This window comes from Dermacentor albipictus, chromosome 1 (assembly GCF_038994185.2).
Source record: "Dermacentor albipictus isolate Rhodes 1998 colony chromosome 1, USDA_Dalb.pri_finalv2, whole genome shotgun sequence".
NCBI lineage: Eukaryota > Metazoa > Arthropoda > Arachnida > Ixodida > Ixodidae > Dermacentor > Dermacentor albipictus.
Window position 1 is genome coordinate 74,563,909 of NC_091821.1, and position 26,317 is coordinate 74,590,225.

Consider the following 26,317-nt stretch of genomic DNA (forward strand, 5'->3'; position numbering starts at 1 on the left):
TAAATAGCGCCATTTAAAACGCAGGCCACTCAAGGTAGAGAGCGTGCCATGAGAACTGAAATTAATATAGCCAGAAATTAGGATGAGATCACCACAGCGCTTAAGCATGAAGCATAAGGAGAACCGCGAGGCGCCTGAATTTTCGTTAGAACCATATGAAGTCGGCAGACAATGATACCGACGAAAGTATACGGGAATTCAAAATAATACTTAAATTGGCGTCAAAATTCAGTCTTAATAAATAAAAAAAAATTCTGGCTCTCCCATAATCGAGAGTAGATGTAAGCATGAAATGGCAACCGGTGAAGCAGATTCCTTGGAGATCATACCAGCCACAGTCTTAAAATGAGTTAGTGAATGTTCGCAACGGCGCACCCCACCACAGCTCACCGTGCTACGCCATACAGTGCGCTGGTCCATATGGACGCTGCCTGGCTAGAAGAAGAAACCCGGCTAAAGGCTACACGGCAGGTAGCGAAAGAGGCCAGAGAGAGCACACTGCCCAGCTAGAAGAGGAATTAATTGAATTCTGGGGTTTTACGTGCCGAAATCACGATTTGATTATGACGCACGCTGTAGGAGGGGACTCCGGATTAATTTTGGCCACCAGGGGATGTTTAACGTTCCCACAATGCGCGGGACACGGGCGATTGTGCATTTAGCCTCCATCGAAATGCGGCCCCCGCGGCCGGGATTTGATCCCGCGACCTCGTGCTTAGCAGCGCAACACCATAATCGCTAAGCCACCGCGGCGGGTAGAAGCACCTGAAGGAAGGCGCCTAGCAGCGTGGCGCCATCTCTCGAGGCGACGCAAAATCCGCGTCGCGGGACTGGCGGAGCGCTGGCCCCAAAAGATGACAATAAAGTGTATGGTGCCCTGTATCTGCCTTTTGAACGTCGCTACTGGAAATGACAAGTAAAACTTCAGGGTACTATAGAAATTACAGCATTAAGGATATTGTGAACAAACATTAGGAAGAACTCGGAAGCACTATTTTTTTTTACTTGTTGGGGCAGTAACTAGCGTATGTAATTCGATTCTGTAGAAAGGGTTGGGGGCAGAGACCGCATTTTCTTAAGTTTTTACTGGTTGCAACGATGATCTCGTTTTGTTCTCGCAACTTGCCCTCTCAAGTGAAGGATTTTCATTGGCAATACTAGTGGGGCATTCTACCTACAAGATACAGGCTTGAACGATGGCATATGGTAGCGAATGGTAACTGCATGCATTGCACACAAACGGAGACCGACGCGCATGTGGTAAAAAAGTGCGTTGTAGCACGCACCTTCTGGAAGCTAGTTGCAAGGATGTTCGGAATATCCATCGTGCGGCCACCACAGCGCCGAAATCGGTTTGCGAGTTTCGTCTACTACAGCGCTAGCTGCGTTTTGTGGTGCTTCCGCAACATTGCAGAACGATCTCGGCAGTAAAATATGGCAATGTACCCCAGAATGCGAAAACTACGGGTGATAGTATGGGATCATCTTGAAGAACAGTTGGTCAGAGAGTTTCTTCGCCGCTGCTTTACGCGGTACCTAACCGTCTCCCGAGGCAGTCTTTCTACAGGCAGAATTATGCTCAAATTCTGTTTGCCTAAGTTGAGATTATTTATTTGTATGTGCCCCGGGTGTCTCATTAATTCAAAGTTGACAATAAGGCTTTGGCGTGGGCGTTGTAATGATGTTTCTTGTTGTTGTTGTTGTTGTGTGTGGCAAAGCCAGTGTCAAGCAGACAACACATTTTATTTCATTTTCTATCAAGTACGATGTATTACATGCGCTTTACGTTCATACCATAGTTGTAAGCGTGCCTACAGGGGAATAAATTTCCTTGTTAACTTGCCCATTGAACGGCTCTGGCTTTTGGTTCAAGGTTGTCGACAAGGAAGCTAAAAGCATTTCATGTTTAAAAAGAAAAAGACGAGTGAAATAAAGAACAGCTCTGCCGCCGGTCGGAATCGAACCCGCATACTCCTCAAGGAGCGCGCGGTACTGAACTAGAGCGCGACGGCTGTCTATACGTCCACTTTCTTGGTATTTTCTTAATGTCTTTGTAACCAAGCCCTACGGTAAGTTTAGCCAGCCCCACTTGCGGCGATGGCGGTGGTTGTGGAACAACCGGCAAACCGCATGCTTCCCGCAGTACATCTTAGGAGCAGAAAACGTACCTTCCTCGTATGCTATATACCTCGTACCTATCTTTATGCACCTCGTATGCATATCTGCCTAGCTGGACCTACCTCTTATGCTCATTGTGACGGAGGTGTGATGGGGCGCTAAGAAGCAGACAGGCAGAGAGGGAATAAATAAACAGTTTATTGGGTCCAGTTGTCGGCCTCTAAAATAAGATACAGTTCGGCGGCGGTGATAGCACACAAATGCGGTTGGCGGTCCTCGAATCGGCCGTTTGCGTCTGGCGGCTTTTATGCTTGCCTCCCGATGCGGTCGCGGCGGCGAGGTAAATTGTAGAACGTCCCACAGTCGTCAGCTAGCGCGCCTGCAAACTTGTAAACGTCGGGCCTGTCTTTCCCGAAATGTTATAGAATAATGCCTGATATGATATCGCGAGCACGTCCTCGCTTGGCACCAGAAGTGCGATAAGTTAACAAAGCCGAGTAGCGAGAGTGAATTGAACTCGCGTGGTAATGTTCTATTACCCTTGCATGCAATGTTCAAGATTGCCATAGTCGAGACGTTTCTCTGTTCGTATCACTGGAACCGAACAACCTACTAGGGTGGCCAGAGGTAGCCAAACGCCCCAAACGGCCAGAGGTAGCCAAAGTCGTCGGCTTGCATTTATGCCTATCGCAAAGTGCAGTTTCGAAGGTCATTGATGCATGTTTCAAATCACCATTAAATTGTACAGCATTCTTCGTGCCGCACGGACTGAACAGGGGGAATAATGATATTGATATCTTTTCCGCAGAACTTTACTTGCCGCTTTCCTGTCGCTGACGATCATAGGCACCGTTACGGACATCACACTCAAGGAGCGACGTCATCCCAAGGCACCGGCTTCTGAGAAACATGGTGAAGATTTCATTACCTTGCCTGTGCATGTAGAAATTTTCGCGAAGGAATGTAGATGGTTTTGATTGCACCTGGAGCACTTATTATTGCAGTTGTGCAGTAGGCAATCAAAAATGAAGATCGCTGCATGTTGAAATGTTTCGGAAGTTAGCCATGAGACATCGCACAAAAACGGCACTTTACGAAAAAAAGCATCAAAGTCATCGGAAGATGTTAACTTACGTCGTGAGGCTCTTGCATTTTAAATGCGTAGCATTTCTAGTGTCTGTCTGTCTGTCTGTCTGTCTGTCTGTCTGTCTGTCTGTCTGTCTGTCTGTCTGTCTGTCTGTCTGTCTGTCTGTCTGTCTGTCTGTCTGTCTGTCTGTCTGTCTGTCTGTCTGTCTGTCTGTCTGTCTGTCTGTCTGTCTGTCTGTCTGTCTGTCTGTCTGTCTGTCTGTCTGTCTGTCTGTCTGTCTGTCTGTCTGTCTGTCTGTCTGTCTGTCTGTCTGTCTGTCTGTCTGTCTGTCTGTCTGTCTGTCTGTCTGTCTGTCTGTCTGTCTGTCTGTCTGTCTGTCTGTCTGTCTGTCTGTCTGTCTGTCTGTCTGTCTGTCTGTCTGTCTGTCTGTCTGTCTGTCTGTCTGTCTGTCTGTCTGTCTGTCTGTCTGTCTGTCTGTCTGTCTGTCTGTCTGTCTGTCTGTCTGTCTGTCTGTCTGTCTGTCTGTCTGTCTGTCTGTCTGTCTGTCTGTCTGTCTGTCTGTCTGTCTGTCTGTCTGTCTGTCTGTCTGTCTGTCTGTCTGTCTGTCTGTCTGTCTGTCTGTCTGTCTGTCTGTCTGTCTGTCTGTCTGTCTGTCTGTCTGTCTGTCTGTCTGTCTGTCTGTCTGTCTGTCTGTCTGTCTGTCTGTCTGTCTGTCTGTCTGTCTGTCTGTCTGTCTGTCTGTCTGTCTGTCTGTCTGTCTGTCTGTCTGTCTGTCTGTCTGTCTGTCTGTCTGTCTGTCTGTCTGTCTGTCTGTCTGTCTGTCTGTCTGTCTGTCCGTCCGTCCGTCCGTCCGTCCGTCCGTCCGTCCGTCCGTCCGTCCGTCCGTCCGTCCGTCCGTCCGTCCGTCCGTCCGTCCGTCCGTCCACCTGCCTACGTCTTGGTGCTCTCATGGTCATTTCTGTAACTTGGTAGGTACCAAAATTCTCATAGTAAGACAAGAGTGTATGACGAACATAAATGGTAGCTCATGCCATGACTATCATGACGTGTGTAATGTAGTTCATGAAACCATCATCTAGGTCTTGGTGTTGTCATGGTCGTTTCGTTAACTTGGTATGTACCAAAATTGGCATAGTATGACAAGAGTGTATAACAAACATAAACGATCGGTCATGACATGAATATAGTGACATGCGTGTCATGTAGGTCATGAAACATCCGCCTATGTCTTGGTGCTCTCATGGTCGTTTAGTCAACTTGGTAGGCTTACCGTGCACTGCTTCGCATAACATCGATTCCCACAGGGTGTGGGATCTGCCGGCTTTTCAGTCGCCAGAATATTTTCTCCTTTTGTCTTATATAAAGCATGGTACTCTTCAAGCCACAGCCTGTTTCAATAATTAAAAAAACGAGCTGTTAGTTGCCATAAATAAGGTTTTAATCAGCTCGGAGATGTGCTGAAAGTATTATAGTATAGCGTGCATGGGAACTGTGACTTGCGTTTGTTTGTTGTTCACATACCTTTGTTAATTCCACACGGCTAATTACTCTCTCGTTGTTTAAGTGTTTACCCGTTTCCTTTTTTTTCTTGCCGCCATGTATTAATTTTCACAAGCTGTAACATGTACATTTTATTACAATATTCCCCTTAAGGAAATGAAGGAGCCAGGGTAATACTGTTTCCAAATTCTCTATGCGGACCCGCGGTAACTCATTTATCTTACTTTATCGGCATTCACTTATGCCACATTGTCAATTACTCACTATGTGTGGTTGATGGGACACTATTGGCTTAGGGTGAAAAACATATTGCATCTCTGGGAAGAGGAATATATTAACGTATATTATACGGTATGCGTTCTTGCAGCACCAATTTCCCGCATCGTTACTTCTCGACTGAACAGCCTCTTGACGGGAAATTTAAATCATTTTCAGTGCGTGCGTGCGTGCGTGTGCGTGCGTGTGTGTTTGTTTGTTTGTGTTTGTGCGTGTGTGTGTGCGTGCGTGCGTGTGTGCGTGTGCGTGTGTGTGTTTGTGTGTGTTTGTGTGTGTGTGTGCGCGCGGGTGTGTGTCCCCTCTAATCGGGTAATCGGGTATCGGGTAATTTCTAAAAATTACCCGATACAGGGCAGCGCCTGGCCATATTTCGAGTGTCCTGTGTCGTCACTGCAGGCAGGTCCCTGGAGGCACTGCTCTGCTTCTCGGCGTACAGCAACGCGCGCAAGCTTTTTGCGCCGGAGGACAAGCCGGACAGCCTGCGGGCGCTCCACGGCATACGCTTCTTGTCCATGACGTGGATCATCTTCGGTCACAGCTACTTCTTCATCGAGCACGTGCAGCCCTTCCGTAAGCGCATCCACACTGAGTTTCATCATTCGACCACTGGCGGTTGTTGGTAGCAGTGTGACAAACTAAGCGGGCTCTTTGGCAATGAAGAGCTGCTGCCGGCATTCGTTGAGTTAAACACAGAGCCTCCGCAGCTGGCTGGGGAAGCTGGCATCCTTGTTTCGCTTCAAGTGGAACAGCTCGAGGTACACTCGAACGAGCAACCTCTTTGGGTGTTGCCCACTGTCCGTCTCTTGTTGGCTTAAGCCTTATATATCGAGGAGTGACGCTGCGTTCAGCAAAACGACCCTTTCTTGCACAAAATGGGCCTACAACGGTTTGGCCTTGGCCTGTGCATAAGGACACCTGCCGTACTGGTATTGTGAATTCACCTTGCTAGGCGGCTCAGCGGCTAGAAAATTTTGCTGATGAGCACGATGCATTGAAATATGCACTGTCTTTGCAAGGGCAGTTGCAAGTTTCATAAACTTTCTTAGAAGCGTAGTTTCGCTTTATATTCACATCATATATATGCCAAAATATTCTTGATCTAACATGTCTGGACTTTTCATCTGACGCACGCCGTGCAGGAGTCCGCCACTGATTCCACAGAGGCAGCTATATTGTCTACGCAGAAATTAGGATATAAGGAAAATATACTTAAGTCAGTTGCATAAGCTAAGCATCAAGATACGTGACTCCGTGAGCCAGGATCATTAAGCCGGTGGCGTGTAGTGTAATTTATCAACTAAAAGATGATGTCGAGGGCGACGTGGCGAGCAGAATTCTTTGTCATGATGATAAAATTATTTGCGGGTCTTCAATGCTCATGCTATGTGGTTCATTGCACTGTAAATTTGCTTTATGGGCGTGAAGCCTCGGAAAGCCCAACCGCACTATGTGTTCGAATGCAAATGCACATGATCTAAAGTTTAAAATATAAACGACACACGTGCTACTGGTGGCATATTATAAGAAAGCACTACTTCTCGTATACTATTTAAACTGTACAAAGTGCCATAATGTAGGTAGATAAATATTCACAAGCAGAGACGCTTGCTCAGGCTACTGCTGCTACTTCGTCTTCTTTTATTTTCGTTATCAAAAGGTACAGTGCGTACGAGCGATTAAAAGATATACAAGTGTTCATGCTGGGGAGACAACATTCTTCCTCAAAAAAAAGAAGAAAAAAAAGAATATTAGGCGGTTGAAATACCGAAATGAGCGTGTTTAGTTTGCGTGAATATGAAGTGAATGCAAATTTATTACATCAGGTCATTAACGTCGGTTTTCCGCAGGCGGGCTCTTCAACGGCCACGAGATGTACTCGGAAAATTTTTTCTTCTCCGGAATCATCAACTTCACGTTGGCCGTGGACTCATTCTTCTTCATTAGGTAGGAGCAAAATTGTGCGCCTTTTCCTTTGACCACATGGCAGTCCAAAACTCTACCAGTCGAACGTCAGGGACCCTTGCAAGAAAATAGTGCAATGAAATCGCGCATCTCCTCAATAAAGGAGAAGGAAAATGTCAGCAGAAAACAATACTGATAACTTGCCTCCGGGGGAGAAAACGCTGGCGACAAGTCGTTTCCTTCATTTTGCAGAACGCTAAAAGAATAGCAAGTGCTTCCAGAGCGTTGCAAAAGTTAGTCAAATTACATTAGTCAAATTGAAATAGCGTCCTTCGTTTCTTTGTGAGATCCAATATTTCCCCCTTTTTGCACCCCGAACAAAATTGATAAAAATCGGGTAACACCTGATTTTCCTCCAAAGTTCGCCCTTTCGCAAAGAGTAATAATAAGTGCACGTGTTACAAAATAACGAACGTTGCCCACCTTTCGCGAGAAAGTAGTCATGAATATAGCATATTGTTAATATCATTATTATACAAATATGACATATGCCTCGCTTTCACCTAACAAGCGAAAACTGGCGTATATAAAAATATATGCTCAGCGCATGCAGGCCCCAATTGAACAAAAGCATGTTGCTATTAAATGGTCATATTTACAAAAAAACGACGACGGCGAATTGCGTCGCATTTCCCGCACGTCCAATACGTGTAAATGGCTGTAATGCACTGAGAATCGAATTAACCAAGCGCTGACGTTGCTGTGCATTGCGAATGGTAGCTGCGCTATTAAAAGGATGTTTACCCAAATACGTACGTTATGTTCAAAATTTGGCTGACTCGTCTAGTTGGTATTCCACAAACGTTGTTGCAACAACGTTTACTGGGAACGAGTAGAACAGGGCGACACTAAACAGGGACTAAATGCCGAACAAGTCCTCCCTCCCTCTAGGATGGGCGAAAAAATGCTTCCAATGCACGTGACGATGAACGTCAAGAAGTACAAATGTTTGTAATATAATAAAAAGCACCCCACCTCCTATACGAAGCATGTCCGTGGGAACTACTTTTTGTACCTTTCTTCTTTGCTGAAAGATATGAACAAAATGAAGACGGGATCGCCAGATCCTTTCTTCTTTGTTGTTTTTGTTTGTTTGGTTTCTTTTAAATCTGTTAACAATGCTTACCAACGAGGATGTGCGGAGATGAGTTCGTCACATGATTTGCAAGCAGCTCTATCTTCCATTACATGTCCTTGTGAGTGAACGTTTGTGTTAAAGGGATACTATTGATATTTAGTGCTAATGGTTGCTAATAAAAATCACGAACTTTGGGCTGTCGAACAACGAAACCCCCGATATCTCACAGTTTTTCTACCAGAGAAAAAAAAAAGAATACCAATTTCCTCCCGATTTTTACTTTCAATAATGCCACCCTATGTTTACCTCAAATTTCAAAAAAATATAAAATCAGAAAATGAAGGACATTAAATATAAAGGTCAACTTTCTTATCTTCGAGGCCTTCTGTTGCACTTAGACAAAAAGCAAATACGGTATTCATGAAATTCTCTCCATCTTGCGAGTGTCCGCAGAGTTCGGTTTGTTACGTAGAAAGTGTGAATCAAAGTGTTTTGCAATATTCCAAATCTTGACAGCGGGCACGCTGAGAACAGCAATCGTAACTACAGTATTATTCCCTGCATATTTGAGGTAAGAAGGACTTTAGGGGTGTTTCGAACATGTTAACGCCCGCTTAAGAAACAATGCCTTAACCGACATTAGTGGCGCGAAAACTACATTGACATTAAGTGACGGTGGTCACTTGTTCGCCAGAACAGAACTGCCACCGCAAAACTGTGGAATATGTGACCGCGCGTGCACTTCAGTAACAGAGTGTCTCAGTCCGCCTTTTTAGACATGCAAGACTGCGTTTTCTTTCGTGCAGCTGTTAGTATTGTACATCTTGCTTGCAATGATCCACAAAAAGTCGTTGCTGGGTCAACAGTTTACTAAAATACGCTCACCAAAGCTGGCTCCCCCACAACAGCTGTATTTATGAAAATGAGCGTGCTTCACGGATGCTTCTCGCTTTACCGGTGGTTTCCTCTTTGTGCATTAGAAGTATTTCCGCGTGTGAAATCCAAAACCATACCCACAGGTCTTGTCTGCTCAAACATAAGGTACCATGGTGGTATTCGTTGTAGGAGATAAGTAGGTGTGTGCACATTTTCGAAATTTTGAGTACAAATGGAATAGTTTTTGGTATTTTATTCATACTCGATTCGTATACGATTTGAGAAGGCGCTAGTCGAAATTGTCGAATGTGTGTTTCATTCGAATATATAAAAGAAAGAAACACTTATGGGAGTCAAAAAGGAGAGGGAAGGATGGATGTGAGGACTGTTTCGATTTATTCTTGTGTAAGAAAATAGGGGTAGCTCCGAAAGGGCACCAGCTTCTGGGCGAATGGAGGGAGCAGATTACTTTTCCTAGATTATTTTCGATTATTAAGAATACAATGTCTCACTTTTAGGCAGCCTAGACTTGAATTTGTTGTCTAGATTTCGGCAAAGTAATATATTATTTGACCATTCGCACTTTGTTTTCGTACCTTTAAAACAATGTGCGGTGTTGTAGTATCACATTTTTCTCCTTAAACAAACTCAACATTCTACGCGCATCTGGTGAAATGCTGTTCCTTTTATTTTTCTTCATTATTGTCATTGCCACAGTGCACTAGATAACTGTTAGCCGTTGTTTCTTCTTTACAAGCTACGCCAACTTTGTGTTCATTTGGACGTCCATTTGCGTACATTTAAGTGTGCCTGCAAATGAGAAACGTAAACAATGTCAATAAATATATTTCTTTACCTTGAGGGCTCCATGAAAGCTTTATGTTTCTCTTTGTTTAAAAATAAAATATTCGATTCAGTTCGAAAATATCTCTAGTCAAACCTCTAGAGATAAGCTGTTCGTGCTCACAAGTTCCTGTATTTTTCCTCTCTCTCAATCAGTTTAAGCCAGAATTTCAACCTCCTTGAATTAAAATGCGTCAACTTTTTCAAAAAAGATCGACAATTGGGCTGAATCTTTTGCGGACAGAAGCAAATAGGACAAGGACGTAGGTGAACGCTTTCCTTGTGGTTTGATGGACACATACAAAATGGGTATACCCTAAATCAACCATGGCGTAACAACTGGGATTAAACCTGTGCCTTTAGGAGAACCGCAACTTGCTTCAATGTGATCAGTTACCTGCATGCGACAAGGCGATTTATTTCAGGTATCATATCGAGTGGAGACACACGCCACATGCTAAATGCAGATAATGGTTGCAACATCCAGTATAATTGTAAGTTTAGTACCAAGTGGGTGTGGCTATAGTGTTGGAAGAGGGCGCACCTAACCTAACGTAAAGGCTATGCAAAGTGAAGTCCGGAAGTATTTTACCACGCAAGATGTTTTGCTCAATACCTATGGGCAAGTTATCGAGTCCTATGCTTTTATTTTTAAACTAAAGTAATATAGAAATAATAGCGCTTTAGTCGTTGACAAAGATTCTTAATTACAAAGCTGAAAGTGCTGTGTCTCTTGATCAGCAGATATGTAGTTGTTATTGATTATTTTCCCACTCACGCCATTAACTGTCTGTCACATATTCCAGCGGTTTGCTCGTCGTTTACACCAACTGGAAAGAGCTCACGGAGTCCAATGGCCGCCTCAATGTAATCAGATTCCTGTTCAACAAGTATTGGAGGTAAGAACAATCTTTACTGTTTCTTTTAATTGCGCGATTTACCGGTTGAGCATTATTTTGCATTTCAGCATTATTTCCCCGTAGCCACTCTTTCCCGTAATATATCATATATATCATACAGTTTCGTTCGTGTTAGTGTCATTGCAAGAAAACGTCGGAAAATAATGTTTGTGTACTAACCTGCCTTTAATACATTTTAATAATAGTAAATATATTTAATTCATGCAAACAAGAGAACGAATTGAATGATTGAGGAAATGTTAAAGGATTTTGGAAGAGGTGGCTCTTTGGGCTATGGGAAGGTATACATGATATGGGAAGGGTATATGGGAAGGAATAGAAGTGGAAGAAAGCTTCGCTTTAAAATTGTCTACCTCATCACTGCGCGAAATTATGCATTTACTCCATGTCACAATACGCTAACTTGAATGGTCATAATGCTGACGCGACGTATAACTGTTGCGTATAGCGTACAACTCGATGCATCTAAAAAGTGCAATCCTCACATAAGCTAAACACGTTCTGCCGAAAAAAAAAGCTTGCTTCAAGTTGAAATATTTTTGAGTTTTACAGTTTAACAACACCTACCTGGTATCAAATATCTGTGCTCATGCCCATGCCTTCTCAGGCATGGCCGAAACCGTTGCATGCGTTCGCTTCAAAGCTGTCTACCTGACATCGTTCTAATCAAGTACTCACATCCGTTAACATGGCCAACCTGTCCTTACCTGCCATTTTTACAAGTGCATACGAACCTTTCACCTTTCCCGAGGCACAAGCCTCTCATAAACAACATTAGCAAGGAGTGCTCCACGCACTGTCGTGACGTACCACAAGAAGTCGCCTGTCATTATAGTCGGTTAAGCTTTCTCATCAGTGGCCAAGTTTTCGGTTGTCATAATTTGCCGTGAATAGGCATCCACGCAGTCGATAAATTTTGACTCGGCAATTACACATGTTCATGGTAGTGCCATTGCTCAAACCAGGCGAGAACTCGATGAGTTTGTCTTTTCGGCCGACAAGCTTGGCCAGTTGTGCCATAATAATATAAAAAAATAGTCAATGTCAGAGTTTTGCGTTCGCAAAACAAGAATTACCTGTAGCCAGGAAGTATAGCCGGCATCAGAACGGGACGAGACACTAAGGGCTGTATTTTGTATTTAGTCACTGCTGTATATAGATCCAAGGAGCATGAGTCAACATCGCAACCGCTATATTTCTTGATGTCAAACGAATATTATGATGCTATGAGACACGTCCACGTTTTAAAATACCTTAGCCTTCCGGAATTTAAGGGAAATATGGTGATTTTTGATTCATAAACAACAGGCGTATCTTTGTGCTCACTAATGTTGGTCCTACATCACAACATGTTGTCAAGTAAGGAGCACCATAAGGTAGTGTATCAAGTCCAAGATTTTTCAAAGCTGACATGACACAGCTTTAGGACCACCGTAGATCGAACAATAGGCGTTCAGTACACACAGACACTGTTGGCATATGGCACCTGGCCCATCATTTTTGGATATACAAGAACCTTCCAGGAAGGAATGGGTAGTGTTAATTATTTCTTACGAAACGGAGAATGACACTTTTTCTGGCAAAGACGGCCCTAGTGCCATGTAATTTAAATTAAGGAGACGGTACAATTTTCAGAATATTCTTAAACCCATTCAACTAGTGTAGTCTTATAGAAACCGCCGGATCAATTGAATCCTCTCCCATTATTTGCGGATTTAATGGCAAGGCAGGGGCTCCCATGAGACGAGGAAGATGGTACCAAGGTTACAGCCGCACCATTTCATAGCAGGTATAATTCTGCACGCCTGACCAGGCAATATGACTGCTACAGATCTGTTGTTTCATGGTTGCTGTGCTGGACTGGAGACTGATATGGTGTCGCCACGTTCGGTCATTACAACTAAAAGTGAACCAGGCTATTGGTATCGTCCGCAGTGGCGCGCAAACTATTTCTCGAGTTGGAGGGCAGACAGCAAACGATCTTCTCTCTCTTCATATATATATATATATATATATATATATATATATATATATATATATATATATATATATATATATATATATATATATATATATATATATATATATATATATATATGAGCCGGTCTACTCGAAGCGGCAGACACTACTTACACAAAAAATGAAAATGCAAAAATGAGAATTCACTAAATAACTGAAAGGTAATTATCTTATTACCGATATTGCAATTTACAAATTCTAGCAGTGGACTTCGCAAGGCGGATCCACTTGGAACGAATTCTCAGGACGACACCAGTTTCGAGATATAAATTCCCGAACTTAGCGCAGAAATGCATTGGCGTTCCAGTTACTTGAGTGCTTCAGTGGATGAAAATACGTTTGTTTCATAAATTAACTGGAACGCCAATGTATTTATCTGCACAGTTCGAGTATTATATATATATATATATATATATATATATATATATATATATATATATATATATATATATATATATATATATATATATATATATATATATATATACAGTGAAGTAGACGCGCGTATGAAGCGGTTTATTGACGTTTCGGCCGGGGTCCGGCCTTCATCAGATGAAGTTCTGATGAAGGCCGGACCCCGGCCGAAACGTCAATAAACCGCTTCATACGCGCGTCTACTTCACTGTGAATATTTACCCGGACCCAGAACTGCTTTTTTTCTGGTATATATATATATATATATATATATATATATATATATATATATATATATATATATATATATATATATATATATATATATATATATATATATATATTACAGTAAGTTAGAGAGCCTGGAAATGCGTCTGTCAGTTATACTTATAATTAATAGACGTAGACATATTTGTCAATTACACGTGCTGGACTATGGGGGCCCGTAGAAGTATTTGAATTTGCATTTATTTGTTGCAACTAAGTAATATCTCAAGATGGTACAGTCACAAAAGGCAATGAGTGCCCCACAGTGTTCGCGGGTCCCTCCCAGCAGCGGCAGAACAGTGCACATAAAAAATGCGCATTTGCTACAAACAATTTCAATAATTAACCAAAAAATGTACTTCATGTTCAAATCTACAGAATAAGTGTATCGTTAGTTCACGTAATAGTATTGTCGAGGTTATACGTAATGATGTACAATCAACATAAATTACTTGCAATATTCACAAGAAAAAAAAAGGCAGCGGATGTATGCAACCTTGGGAGAATTACAACCCGATTTCCAGTGAAGCTGTTGCTTTCGAAAAATTGCAACAAATTTTTTTTCTATTGAATACATCGCATACATTCAAAAGTTGCCCGTATATATATGACTTCTGTTTGAAACCTTGCCCACAAGCAATGTTTTGGAGCACTTCATGCTGCTAATTTCTAAAAAGCCAGTAATTCATCAGCACATATGATAATTCGCCATAACATTTACCCTAATGTCTTTCCTTCTGTTCCTCCCCCCCCCCCCCATCTCAATTTCCGCTAGATTTGATATCGGTTGAGTTCACAGTTTTCCTAGGGCAGCGGGATTAATTCTATTTGCAAAACATATTCATAAAACTCCGGATCGCTTGCATGCGTAATTTACTGCAAATGCCATAATTAGTCCCCTGTCTTTGAAGTTTACCTACATATTGCCTATAATGCGCCCTTAATTTTCGTCGATTATGAACAAGATGTATTGTTTAGTTCGCCGAGTAGATCGCTGAAACCAAGTGGGAATGTGTGACGGACGTGAATGGACGGGAATGTGATGTGGGACGCCTGAAGATAGGGAAATAAATTTCCTATTTCTTCTTATCAGTAATTATTTGCAATGGTTCTAACTGGACCAGGAACGTAAAAATTTTGGCGCAAATTGCAGTTAGTATGTCCCCCGCCCACTTTCCACAAAATATAGACCTTTTGTAAAGTACAGCTATGACGGGACACTGAGTCGCATAGCTGATAGCAGCCGTATCACACGCTCTAACACTTGAATAACAATTTATTTCACAAAGGCTGTGTCTGATCCAGCCATACTTCGCACAGAGAGTTTCCATAGCGTACCACCATTTTTCGCTAAATTTAGACTTGGCGGCTTTTGTAGTTCTGCCAGGGCAGCGGGCTCAGTTATCTCCCGCTCGTTAGGCACGCTCACAACACTAGAATGCTTGCATACGTAATTTATTGCGAAAGGCCATGTATTTTGAACTTCACCTACACTTGACCCGTTAACTTCTCCTTACAGTCACCAAACAAAACGAATCTGTCTCATTTATTCCAGTGAGGGTACCAGGTGAAACTAATATATCACGCATGAAAAGTAGAAAAAAAAAGATGAGGGTTCAATAATTACTCCTAACACTTATAAATGAGCCAGCAATGTCAACACTGAAAATACTGCCTATTCCTTCAAAGTATAAAATATATGAAATGCAGAATTCTCTTGGGACATTGGGGAACCTAGCTAATAGCAGCAGCGTGATACTTTCGAGCGCTTGCTTACGATTTTATAACGCTGTATTTGATCAACACACATTTGCCATCGCACAAAGACTTCGCGTGTTGTTCCCTTATGTTCGCAAAATTATATCTCAGCTGTAGTTGTAATTATGTCAGTGCGGCCGTCCAAGTTTTTCACCGCTCGTAAAACGTACTAATAACGCTATGGACCACTGGAAAATGCGCATTCAATCTACCCATTTGGAACATTGCCTACACAATGGATATACCATGCCCTAAATTTCCCCCATGTATAAACAAGATACCTTGTTTAGTTCACCGTGGATACCGGAAAAACAAACTACGAACCTCGTATGATGCACAAAAACACAAGCAAAAATGGGGATTTAGTCATTATCCGCAACACTTCCATTTAAAGCAGGAAAGTAAGTTTCGTAACGCATTGGGCTTAAAATTCTCTATTTTCACGCAATGTCAACCGTCTCTTGTGCCGTTGTTTTAGGAGTCTGGGAAACATTTAGATTAGCCGCAGTATGACACTCTGGAACGCTTCAATGAGCGGCTTTCTGCAAAGGCTGCAATAGACCTACACAGAATAAACATATATCGCTAGTCGTTCAGAAAAATTGCTTCGTACTTCGAATAAAGACAAACACCGTGCTCCACATATTTTACCGAGGATACCGAAGGAAAACAACTAAATGCCATGTATAACGCATAAGAATTGGGAGAAAACGACTATCAGTGACAGTTTTCAGAGCACATAGGCAACCTACACAGTGGGAATTTTCGGTAAGCGTCACCAAAAACTGGGCCTCGTTTTTCGAAATACAGAATATCTGCTGTGTTTTTCTCCTGCTGGGAAGCAAGTAATAGTTTAGCTCTTATGCAAAATCAGCCTGAAAATGAAATCGTCAATGTCAGAAGTGCCACATTCCCTTAGAAAAAGTTCGTCACTGTTCTATTGGTATTTAAATGGGTCTGCACGTTCGACCAAGGTCACTTTCAGTAGAATATCTACGATGAGCCGTGATTGCACGATGAAAGTGGACACCCGTAAGCGGTTTGATTAGATTGTTGGTGGTGTTATTATACTAAGACTGCAACGCTACCTAAGCTATCTCTAGACAGAGATTAAATAGTTCTAGCATTTGATAAACGGATGATTTCATGCCCCATGGCACCCCAGTCATTGGGCACGGCTGATTGTAATATTTTCTCCGTACCTCCCCCTCGCCCACAGGTTAAATGTACCAAGCTGATTGTGTTTCCGAATACGAAAATAGCGGTCCCAAAAACCTGGGCATGATGAAAGTTGCGCAAGCTGACATTTGTTAGGGCGGTAACTGCCCAGCGTCAGGCATACTCCGCAAGGCGAGCGTGTATGGCGAATCCCGCGCGTCGTCCGCTACAGGGCATCCTGAGAAGGCGCAAAAGACAATCCTCGCCGTCCAAGCAGGGGATGCGCAGTAAAAAAAAGCATTACCTATGCGCTCACTCTATTAAGAAAGATGATTTAGCTTCAACTGTAGCTTTATTGGACTTTCCAGCGTGCAGCCGAAAGTGTCCGCTTTCAAAAGTGCGTGTGTGGGGGGGGAGCAAATTATATACTTGGCCCCCTCCCCATATTTGAAACTGGGGAGGGGGCAAGGGCACCCCTTGCCCTCCCGGTAGATACACCTATGACCGTCCGCTACCTTTTCGGGCCTAATTGGGACGGTTCTATGGTGTCTTTGTTGACCTGATACGTCGTTTAGTTTCGGGCTATTGTGTGTTACTCGATACCCCTGCTTCATGACCATTCATGCTCCACTGAAGAGAGGTTCCACCTACTCGTGGCACGGAGCCTACGAATCTGCTTGAGGATACCATGATTTACATCGAGCGACGTTGTGTACGCAGGATATCACCGACCACCTTTAGCAGTGCTAAAAACAAGGGAAACCTCCTGACATTTCTTTAAATTTTTGATGCAGCATGATAATCACCGTATTTCTGGCGAGTTGTTGCGAAGAACTGGCACTCACCTTCAGGAATTCTTAAGTTTAGCGCAACAGTACCGGTGTAAAAACAATGTGCATTATCAAAGTCACTTTGGCCACTGCGGTGACGGACTTTTATTTTTGACATAGACGGCTTGCACAAGGAAGCTTAAATACAACCTGTTGTAACTGTCCACCTGGTTCTCTATCACTCATACACAAGATTCAGCATAAAAATCCAAATATACATACGGATGACTCCGTTGCTGAAAGAATTAATCAAATGCTCGTAGACCGCTGTCCGCTGTACGCTAAACCATTTGGAATTGAATTCTATGCGGTTTGCTGAAGGAGAGAAGTGGGATTCTGCAGCATCGCACATTGTTTTGAAGCTATGCAAACATGGTGAAACTGGTCAAATAAAAAAAATCGAAGCAAACTGGTATACGAGCTGCCTAAGAGCGAGTGTTTCTTATTGAATGACTGGAAATTCTTGAGTCGAAGTTATCCTCCCCGTGCATTTGGTCATGAACTTGTGGTGCCCCTGCGCAACACCCGCAGCTGTCCTGCAGGAGAATCGTCCGAAACAGCTTTAACATCAATCGTTTTCGTCTCACTAGAGACTCCAATAAGCGTTTTCTTTCTTTCTTTCTTTCTTTCTTTCTTTCTTTCTTTCTTTCTTTCTTTCTTTCTTTCTTTCTTTCTTTCTTTCTTTCTTTTTTGATAGAAGCGAATACTCGACCACTTCGGATAGTAAATTCTCGAATCCAACACGAATTGAATAGCAGGAAGTACACGATCCGTATTCGAAATTTTTAATAATCTTGCACCCGTAATTATTTGTTTATCGTTTCCTGTAGAACAGATAGAATTGAAGTAGCCGAGGCACTCTCTCTAGCTGAAACTTTCAGAGGAAGTGCTTTGTGACAGAGCAGAACAGACACGTGCTTCCCGCGCGTGTCTGCAGCCAGTAATGAAATGCGACTATTGCATTACCGCATGTCAGCAAGCGCAGAAGCGTCATTCTGAAGAATGGCCACTGTATTGAATCGATTCTAAATATAGCCTCGCGTGGAGTGGACAGCGGGCGAGGAACATTTGGTAAAATCGCGCGTGGTGCTCGCAGGATGATGCCGCCTCTTCTTCTCTCCCTTGGCCTGCTGTTCCTGATGCCCGTACTGGGAGACGGACCTTTCTGGAACGACATCATGGGCACCGAGATAAGACTCTGCGAGCAGTCCTGGTGGTCAAATCTTCTCCTCGTCAACAACTTCTGGGAGTCCAAGAAGATGGTCAGTGTTTCGCTCAGAAGCGAAAGCAAATGCGGACATATGAGGACAAATGAGGACAAATGAGGACACAAATGAGGACACGTGTTCATACAGAAATTTTTGCTCTAGAACTGTTTGCAAAAGCGGGTGCCAGTCAATACATACATACATTCGATGTATATGTATATATGTATGGTCATACATTGGAGATGTTATTAGCGATAGCACAGGCCATTAGCAAACAGCTCTTAAGGGCGAAAAGTTTATTCAATTCAGCGGCTGGCAACACGTTGAAGCAAGAAGTTTTATTTCGGAATCTGTTCGCATTTTTATCAATATTTCCACTTAATATGTGTATGTTTGATCGTAGCTGTGCATACTGGTGCGCATTATTTAAACCTGGAAAGCAAACCGTATACCTGTATAACCGCCTGAAAACAGAATAGAGTTTTTTTTTTCAGTATACTTTCAGTGACTTTATTTTGACTAAGATGCGCACAAAAAAACTGTAAAGCCGTAAAATACTTCCAAGAAATATTTCATCAGGCAGTGGCTATATTTAAATTTTTTGTCCATTTATTTCTGAATATATGATCTTTTTCTTCATTCACATGTGTTATTACTGGATGTAGGTTAAAAAGAAACGTTAGAACACAATATGTGTAACTGAAAATATTTTTGTTTTGTGCATTATGAGCCCATCAAAACGGTTACCTGCAGCTGTAACACTAAAAACTATGTCCCCTTGATGGTTAGATTGGCTGCAGTTATCTTACTACTGTTTTCTATAGTCGCATAACTGTTTTACCTTTTTCTTATTTCGGGATATTGTATTGGAGTGTAAACTCGTAGAACAGAAAGACATATGAGTAATGGTGGGCATCATTGCAAACTTAAAGCGAGAGACCATATTCTATGGATCGTGATTTTCGATGTACTCCCGACAGTCATGATTTTCGGGGTATGGGATCAGAGGGCAAAAAAAAAAATTTTTTTTTTTGATGTCAATGCGCCTTTCCTACAATTGAGAACAATTTCATTATTTAGTTGCTTGCGCGACCGCCAAATTGTGCGCAGAATACTTTGGCTATGTTTCGAATTCACTAGGAAATTTATTTTTTTAGCGACTTCCGTGCTTCAAAAAAAAAAAAAGTTACCCAGTTGGCCGCATCATCAGCGCATGAGGTAAATTTAAGGCCAAAAGGAAGATTTGCTACAGGCTATTGTAACTACGGAAGATAAGTCCATTATTATTAACTACAGCTTTATTTCTGCCTATAGCAATTGCTGCGTTTGCGCGGGTAGTTTGCACTTTTTCTTGGGATCGAAGTTATTGCAATTATGAAAAGCTGTTATTGACTGCACTGAGTAAATTCACAATTTAGGATGGTGGAAGTGTTTTTATTTTTTGACGCCTTCTCTGCGGAGGGTAAGCCTCAAATATGGAAGTGTTTTCCGATGGACTATGTGAAGACAATCCATTAAATTAATGTCCGCGATTGAATGAAGGCATGTTTCGTTTGAAGGAAAACGTGTAAAAGCGTTTTTTTTGAAGAGCGCGTGTAAATGCGCTTTGTTCGCCCTCTTTTTTCTCCCCCGTCACTGCGCTGTTCCTCTCGTGCGAATACCTACCAACCAACCCAAATAAGCGCTCTCTTGCATGTTTTCTTGATCGCGTTTATGTGTTCTTTTTTTAGTACAACCTCACTGTGCGCGGCATGTCAGGCTTCATCACGCAAGAAATATGCCTAAGAATATACAGAGAATATGTCTCGGTGGTGCATGACCCGCCGTGCTCAACTGAGACGTAACCTGTTCATGTTCTTAGGCATTCTTTAGACTCAATATTAGTGAGATTTAACGACCAGATATCATTTCAGGTTTCGCTGGTACAGCTGGCACCAGAGACGGCATCTTGCAGGCTTAAGGTTGACAGCATCTGGTTTAGGTGGCCTAAGATATATATATATATATATATATATTATTATTATTATTATTATTATTATTATTATTATTATTATTATTATTATTATTATTATTATAAACGCGTTTATTAGTCACCGTCATTTGGGAACGACCGTTAAAGCATGGCGCGAGCGGACAAAGCGCTGGAAAGGACTACCCACTATATCGTTTCCCCAATACTTCTCTACAATTACCCCCGGGAACGAAAAGGGAGCCACCTGGCGACGTAACAGCTTGGCACTGTGAGTAGGTCATAGTAGGTCTTGAGGCGGTCGATGTTGACAATGTCTCGTCCACGGCGGCACATGTCCGAATACGGTTCAATGGGCTTGATCACGTAGTTGACCGGAGATGTGCGTTCGACGACGCGGTAGGGGCTTTCATGATTGGACAGTAGTTTCGACGAGAGACCAGGTGCAGTGGAAGGGAGCGAGAGCCACATAAGCGCTTTGGGGAGGAACGTGGGCGCAGAAGTGGTGTTACCGTGAACGCGCTCCTGGCGCTCTTGGTCATTTGAAGTAAAGGCCCGCGCGAGGTCGTGACACTGTTCGGCATGTCTGGCTGTAGCAGAAATAGGCGCGCACTCAGATGTATTCGGCTTGTGCGGAAGGATTGTGTCGATTGTGTGCGACGAGTGCCGGCCGCACAATAAGAAAAATGGTGTGGTCGGATGCTACGTATAGTGCGAGCATGTCGCCAAGCGTACAGTTAAAGCGTTCTCTGAGGCCATTGGTCTGCGGATGGTAAGCAGTAGTTGTGAGGGGCACAACGTGGCACTCTTTGGGGATTGCTTCGACGACTTCCGACAAGAAGACACATGCGGTATCGCTGAGCGACTCACTGTGGTGGACCATGACGCAGTATGAATCGGCAAAGCAGGAAAGGGGCAACATCGCGTGCTGTAGCCGCTGGGAGAGCGACAGTTTCGGCGTATCGCGTGAGGTGGTCAACAGCCACGATGGTCCAGCGGTTACCAGCAGATGTCAGTGGAAGTGGCCCATACAAATCGATGCCGACGCGCCGGAACGGCCGGGTAGGGCAAGGTAATGGTTGCAGACTGGCTGGCTAGAGACGCGGCGAAGATTTCCGGCGCTGGCAAGCGGGGCACGAGCGAACAAACTTCTGAACGTATCTGTACAGTCGCGTTCATAAATTTGGAGACCATGCGAGCCCGTGGCCGTGTAGAGTCACTGGAAAAAAATTTCAGAGTACCGCAAAGGTCGGGATTTGACTGGCAGCACTGAGCGGCCACCGCCATATACCTTCCAGGCCGACCGTGTCGCGGGAAGGCCGCCATGTTGGAAGAGATTGATATTCGGGGACACATCGGGTTGAGTGTTTACTGTAGTACAAATACTTTGTGCCCACCTATAATGGTTGCTAAGAACGAAAATAAAATGTTATTTTGTGCAAAGTAATGCAGCCGGTGGTTGTTTTGCACGCCGATCGTGTTTACTGCTGGAACTGTGCTACGATTGTGGGCAACAGCTTAGCGCTGCTATCTGGAGCTTATACACGCGTTTTTTTTCCTTCCGTGGAGCGAGCTACGAGGGAAACATTTCATCACTTCGAGCCGGAATGCGGCAAGCATATGCTTTTGGGCATGAACATCGTGGACCACCGTCGGCTTCTATTGAATGTTTCCAAGCAGGATGAAACTAACACCTGACGGTGTCACAGGCACGTGCGTTCATTGTATAATTTCACAAGCTAAATCGGATACATTTAATTTGGCTTGTAAAGAGATACCGCGCATTCTCCATTCTGCCGGGCGACTTCGTCCGCCGTATACGCACGACACACTGCGACTGCCGTGTGCGCACCGGTGTTTGGCCGTGATCGTAAGACGATCTGTGCACAGCAGGCGTAAAAACCAACTTCGATGACCATTTCGCGCACTAAATCTTGTGGAAGGCCAATATGAGCCATTTGCGTAATAACAGCAACGTATATGTACTTCTGTACACTGATAATGAGCGAGAGTTTGCTACATGGCGATTTACGAACGCCGCTGTCTAGTGCGTTCCATGAGCGGCTACTCTTCTCAACTTATTTATGACTGTTTTCTTAGAATGCCAAGATTTGCTGCCTGTGTAAAAAAAAAAAAAAGCAGGATTGCCCGTTGGTGACGCAGCATTTTTTTTTCCAAGTTACATAGGCGATGTATAAAATTATTGTGCTTTTAGAGCGGTTTATGTAACATGCATAATGACAGAGTGAAACTAAAGCTACTGGGTGTTCTGTTGCTTTGTATTTCTTGTTATGCATCAAGCACAACATTATTTGGGTATGCACCGTAGCATTTTAACATAAAACATAATAGGTATGTTGACTTCAGTTCATTGCATGTGCTCGGCTTACAAGCGCAAAATTTGAAGCATGTGTTGTGAATATCACCTGGCCGTTAGTTTCAAGCTCGAAATGCGTATGTATAAATGAGCAAAAGATAAGTGGAAAAAATGAAGTATCATGGGCCTCGTATTGACCATGTTTTCATTGACTGCGATCGTCACGATCTGTGAAAAACAAGTGTCATATGGGTCGAGTGACTCGAGGCGAGAGCGCGCTCACGTGCGCGGAGAAATCATGCGAGTACCTGGTGTACGTGAGGACGCGGAATTCTCGCGCGACAAGTGTGCTTTCGCGTGCCACGAGCACGGAATGACCGCGTGTGTTGACCAGCAAACGCGTACACTTGTACCTGCGTCAAGCGTGCAAGACGCGAACGATCCCTGCAATGAACTCCTATTTTCGTAGCATCGCTAACACCGCGTGCACTTCGCTTAAATATCTTCTAAAACAGTGCCGAAAAGCACAAGCAAAGTGTACTTATACCTCGCACACGCGGGTTTTTGTTGTAGGCTTGAAGTGATCCCGGTAAATCCTGTGTAACCACGCAGCTGCGTCCGAAGGCGCAGCAGCCAGGCAGGATTTCCTTGCAGTCAAATGCGAGCGCGACAATCGGAACACACACACACACGCGCGCGCGCGCACACACACACACACACACACACACACACACACACACACACACACACACACACACACACACACACACACACACACACACACACACACGCACACGCACACACACACACACACAAAAAAAACGTAGGGAATCTGCGCTGCCTGCGCTCTCAGCCGGCCCGCCCGGCGCTTGGAAGGTATATGGCACTCCAGAGGTCACATGGTACAGTTGGGCCAATGAACGCGTCGGCGGCGCGGGGAAAACGAATGCGGTACTCTGAAATTTTTTCCAGTGACTCTAGGAGAAGAAGACGACGACGCTCGAGCCATTGCTGCCGGTGCTAGTTTTCCGTAGTTTTTGGGCTTTTTGACCCGTTCAACCCTACTGGACCACCAAAATTTTGGCTGGGATCGACGCCGGAAGTGAAGAGGACCACGAGGACCCCAAATTCAAACCGGTGGGTCCAATATTCTGGATTTTATCGGCATTTGAATTTGCCATGTGGCCGACCGGGTAGTAAGCCTAACAAAACCCAGAGCAATAGCGGGAATCCGCGGCCTCCCCGGCCTCGGCCCGAGGTAGAGAAGACCCGGAGCGATGTCCCAAGCAAGCAATCCCATCTACGACCGACCCTCAGTGACAGGCCCGACAAGAGTTTCAGCCGAATCGCAAGAAAACATGGAGGAAGACCTCCAAGACACCACCGAGGCGGCTCCCGAGCAGCAGCTAGTCCGCGGTGGACCCGCGGCGGCAGGCAGCCACCAAGCCCTAGACAGCAGCACCCCATCGACACAAAGCTCAGAAGTAAGCAACAATGGCGGAACCGACACAGATTGGGAAATCGCCATGTCAAAAAGGCAGAAACGACGCCAACGCAGCGATAACAAGCAGCAAGTTTTGGCGGGAACGTCGGGGAATGAAAATTCCCCAGGCGCGGCGAAGGTCACACATGGTGCGTCAACTGCGCCGGAGAAGAAGAGAGAAGGAGGAGGAGCGCCGAGGAGGAGACTGCCGCCGCTCCCCAGAGACGACCTTAAGATAGTCCTTCGGCCGAGGGGACTAGCTGTTAAAAGCCTGCAGACGCACCAGGTGGCGCAAGCGGTGGTTGCTGCCACCAAGCAAGGATGTAAGGCGGAAGACCTCATCATCCGACTGCGCAACGGATCAAATATCATCATCAGCAGCACCGACAACGAAGAGGCGGCCCAGACGATCAGGCGCATCACGCAGCTGAGCTTCGGGGGCAAGAACTACGCCGTCAACGCCCACGTGGCGGCGCCGGAAGGCACGTTGCGCGGGGTCATCCACGGCGTGGACCAGGGGACCTCGCCGGAAGAACTCAAGACCAACCTCAGAGTCCGCACGCAAGGCGTGAAGGTCCTTGCAGCCAGAATGCTTGGGAGATCCAGCACGGCCGTCATCACCTTCGACGGACCCATCCTCCCGAAGCAGGTGCTGTACTACGGTGGGGAGATGTGGTGCTACCCGTATCGGCCAACGAGGCAGGTGTGCTACGCCTGCGGCCAACAGGGGCACCGAATGGACGTCTGCCCGAACCCGGAAACCAGGACCTGCAGGCAATGCGGCTGCCAAAACCCGGAGGAGGTGCACCAGTGCACGCCCAAGTGCCTGCTATGCGGCGGCGACCACGCGGTGGGTACGAGAGACTGCAAACAACGCCTCAAGTCAGCGAGCGAGCTGCGATGGGGCACCCAGCAGCAGCTACGGCGCAGCAGAAGCCGAAGCCGAGGAAGAAGACCACGATGGTTCCGGGACGAGAGCCAGGGCCCGGGCCGGAGCGGATCGCGGAGCCGCAGCCGCGGCAGGAGCCGAAGCCGAAGCCGAAGCCGAAGCCGAGGGTCCGTCCGGGACGAGTCATACCCACCCCTGGGCAACACCGACAAGAAGCAGCTGCAGCAGAAACAGCAGCAAAAGAAGAGCGGCGAAGGAGTTAAGGTGAGCTGGGGAGACGGCCCTCCCAAATCGCTTTTTGCACCGCACTCGAACAACACACAAACAACAGAAGACAGACAACTAATTGAAGAAATCAAAAGTCTCAGGCGCGAACTCGAGCAAAGTCGCGAGGAATCGAGACAATTAAAGAAACAGCTAAACGACTTAATCAGGGAAAAACAAGAAATGAGGGCAGGTTACACATCGACCAGCACACCTTCTCCGCCACCCCAGACCATGGAGCTGGCACAACAAAACAACGAGAAGAGGAACCCCATTGACGACCTCCGAAGTCTCATAATGAATCTACAGAGCCAGATGCAAAGTCAAATGCAACAGATGCAGAGCGAAATACAGCAAACACAACAAAAGTTTGCCCTGCAAGAGCAGAGTTTCCGAAATTACGTAAAGAATCAGAATACGCAAAGAACCACCAACGACGCCAGAGACAGACTATACAACGAACGTAGGTTCGGCGCAGAAACCCCCAACGCAACCAACAATAATCAGACATGGCAGAACGGAAACAACAACACTTAGAAATCTGGCAATTGAACTGCAGGGGGTACAAGCGCAAGCAGGGCCTCCTACAGCAATTCATATACACCAGAGGAACCCCACCAGATGTAATCATGTTGCAAGAAACAAACAGCACCCCAACGCTCAGGGGCTACACATGTCAAGAGAGCGGCCGCACCGCGACCCTCATAAGCAAACAAATAGTAGCCATAGCACACAGAGAGATAGAGGATACCCAAATAGAGCACGTAATCACGGAGATAATTCCCAAAAAGAAAAGAAAAGCCAAGAGCACCTACATCGTAAATCGATATAGCCCACCCCGACAAACAAAGGGGAACTTTATTAGGCTCTTTGCGGAGGCGAAAAAGTTAGCGGGGCAGAATACTCTAATCATTGCGGGCGACTTTAACGCCAAGAGTCCGAGATGGGGCTATACTAACGAGGACAAAAAGGGGCGCGGCATCTGCACGGCGGCAGAGAACGTAGGGTGCGAGCTGCTAACCGACGAGAACCAACCGACCAGGCAAGGGAATAGCGTCAGTCCAGACACGAGCCCCGATCT

At 44.9% G+C, this 26,317-nt stretch overlaps 1 protein-coding gene across 2 annotated transcripts in view; it reads left to right on the forward strand.

Moving 5' to 3' along the window:
- Nucleotides 1–26,317, forward strand: part of LOC135903964 (nose resistant to fluoxetine protein 6-like) — a 124,771-nt gene that overhangs the window by 71,189 nt on the left and 27,265 nt on the right. Inside the window, exons 5-9 of one of the 2 annotated variants that reach the window (XM_065434477.1) lie at nt 2,927–3,030; nt 5,378–5,551; nt 6,829–6,925; nt 10,547–10,639; nt 18,203–18,368. In XM_065434477.1, coding sequence (XP_065290549.1) covers nt 2,927–3,030; nt 5,378–5,551; nt 6,829–6,925; nt 10,547–10,639; nt 18,203–18,368 — 634 coding nt within the window. Of the gene's footprint in view, nt 1–2,926; nt 3,031–5,377; nt 5,552–6,828; nt 6,926–10,546; nt 10,640–18,202; nt 18,369–23,595; nt 25,237–26,317 lie in introns of those variants that run through there. The other variant, XM_065434478.2, reaches the window with a different exon arrangement.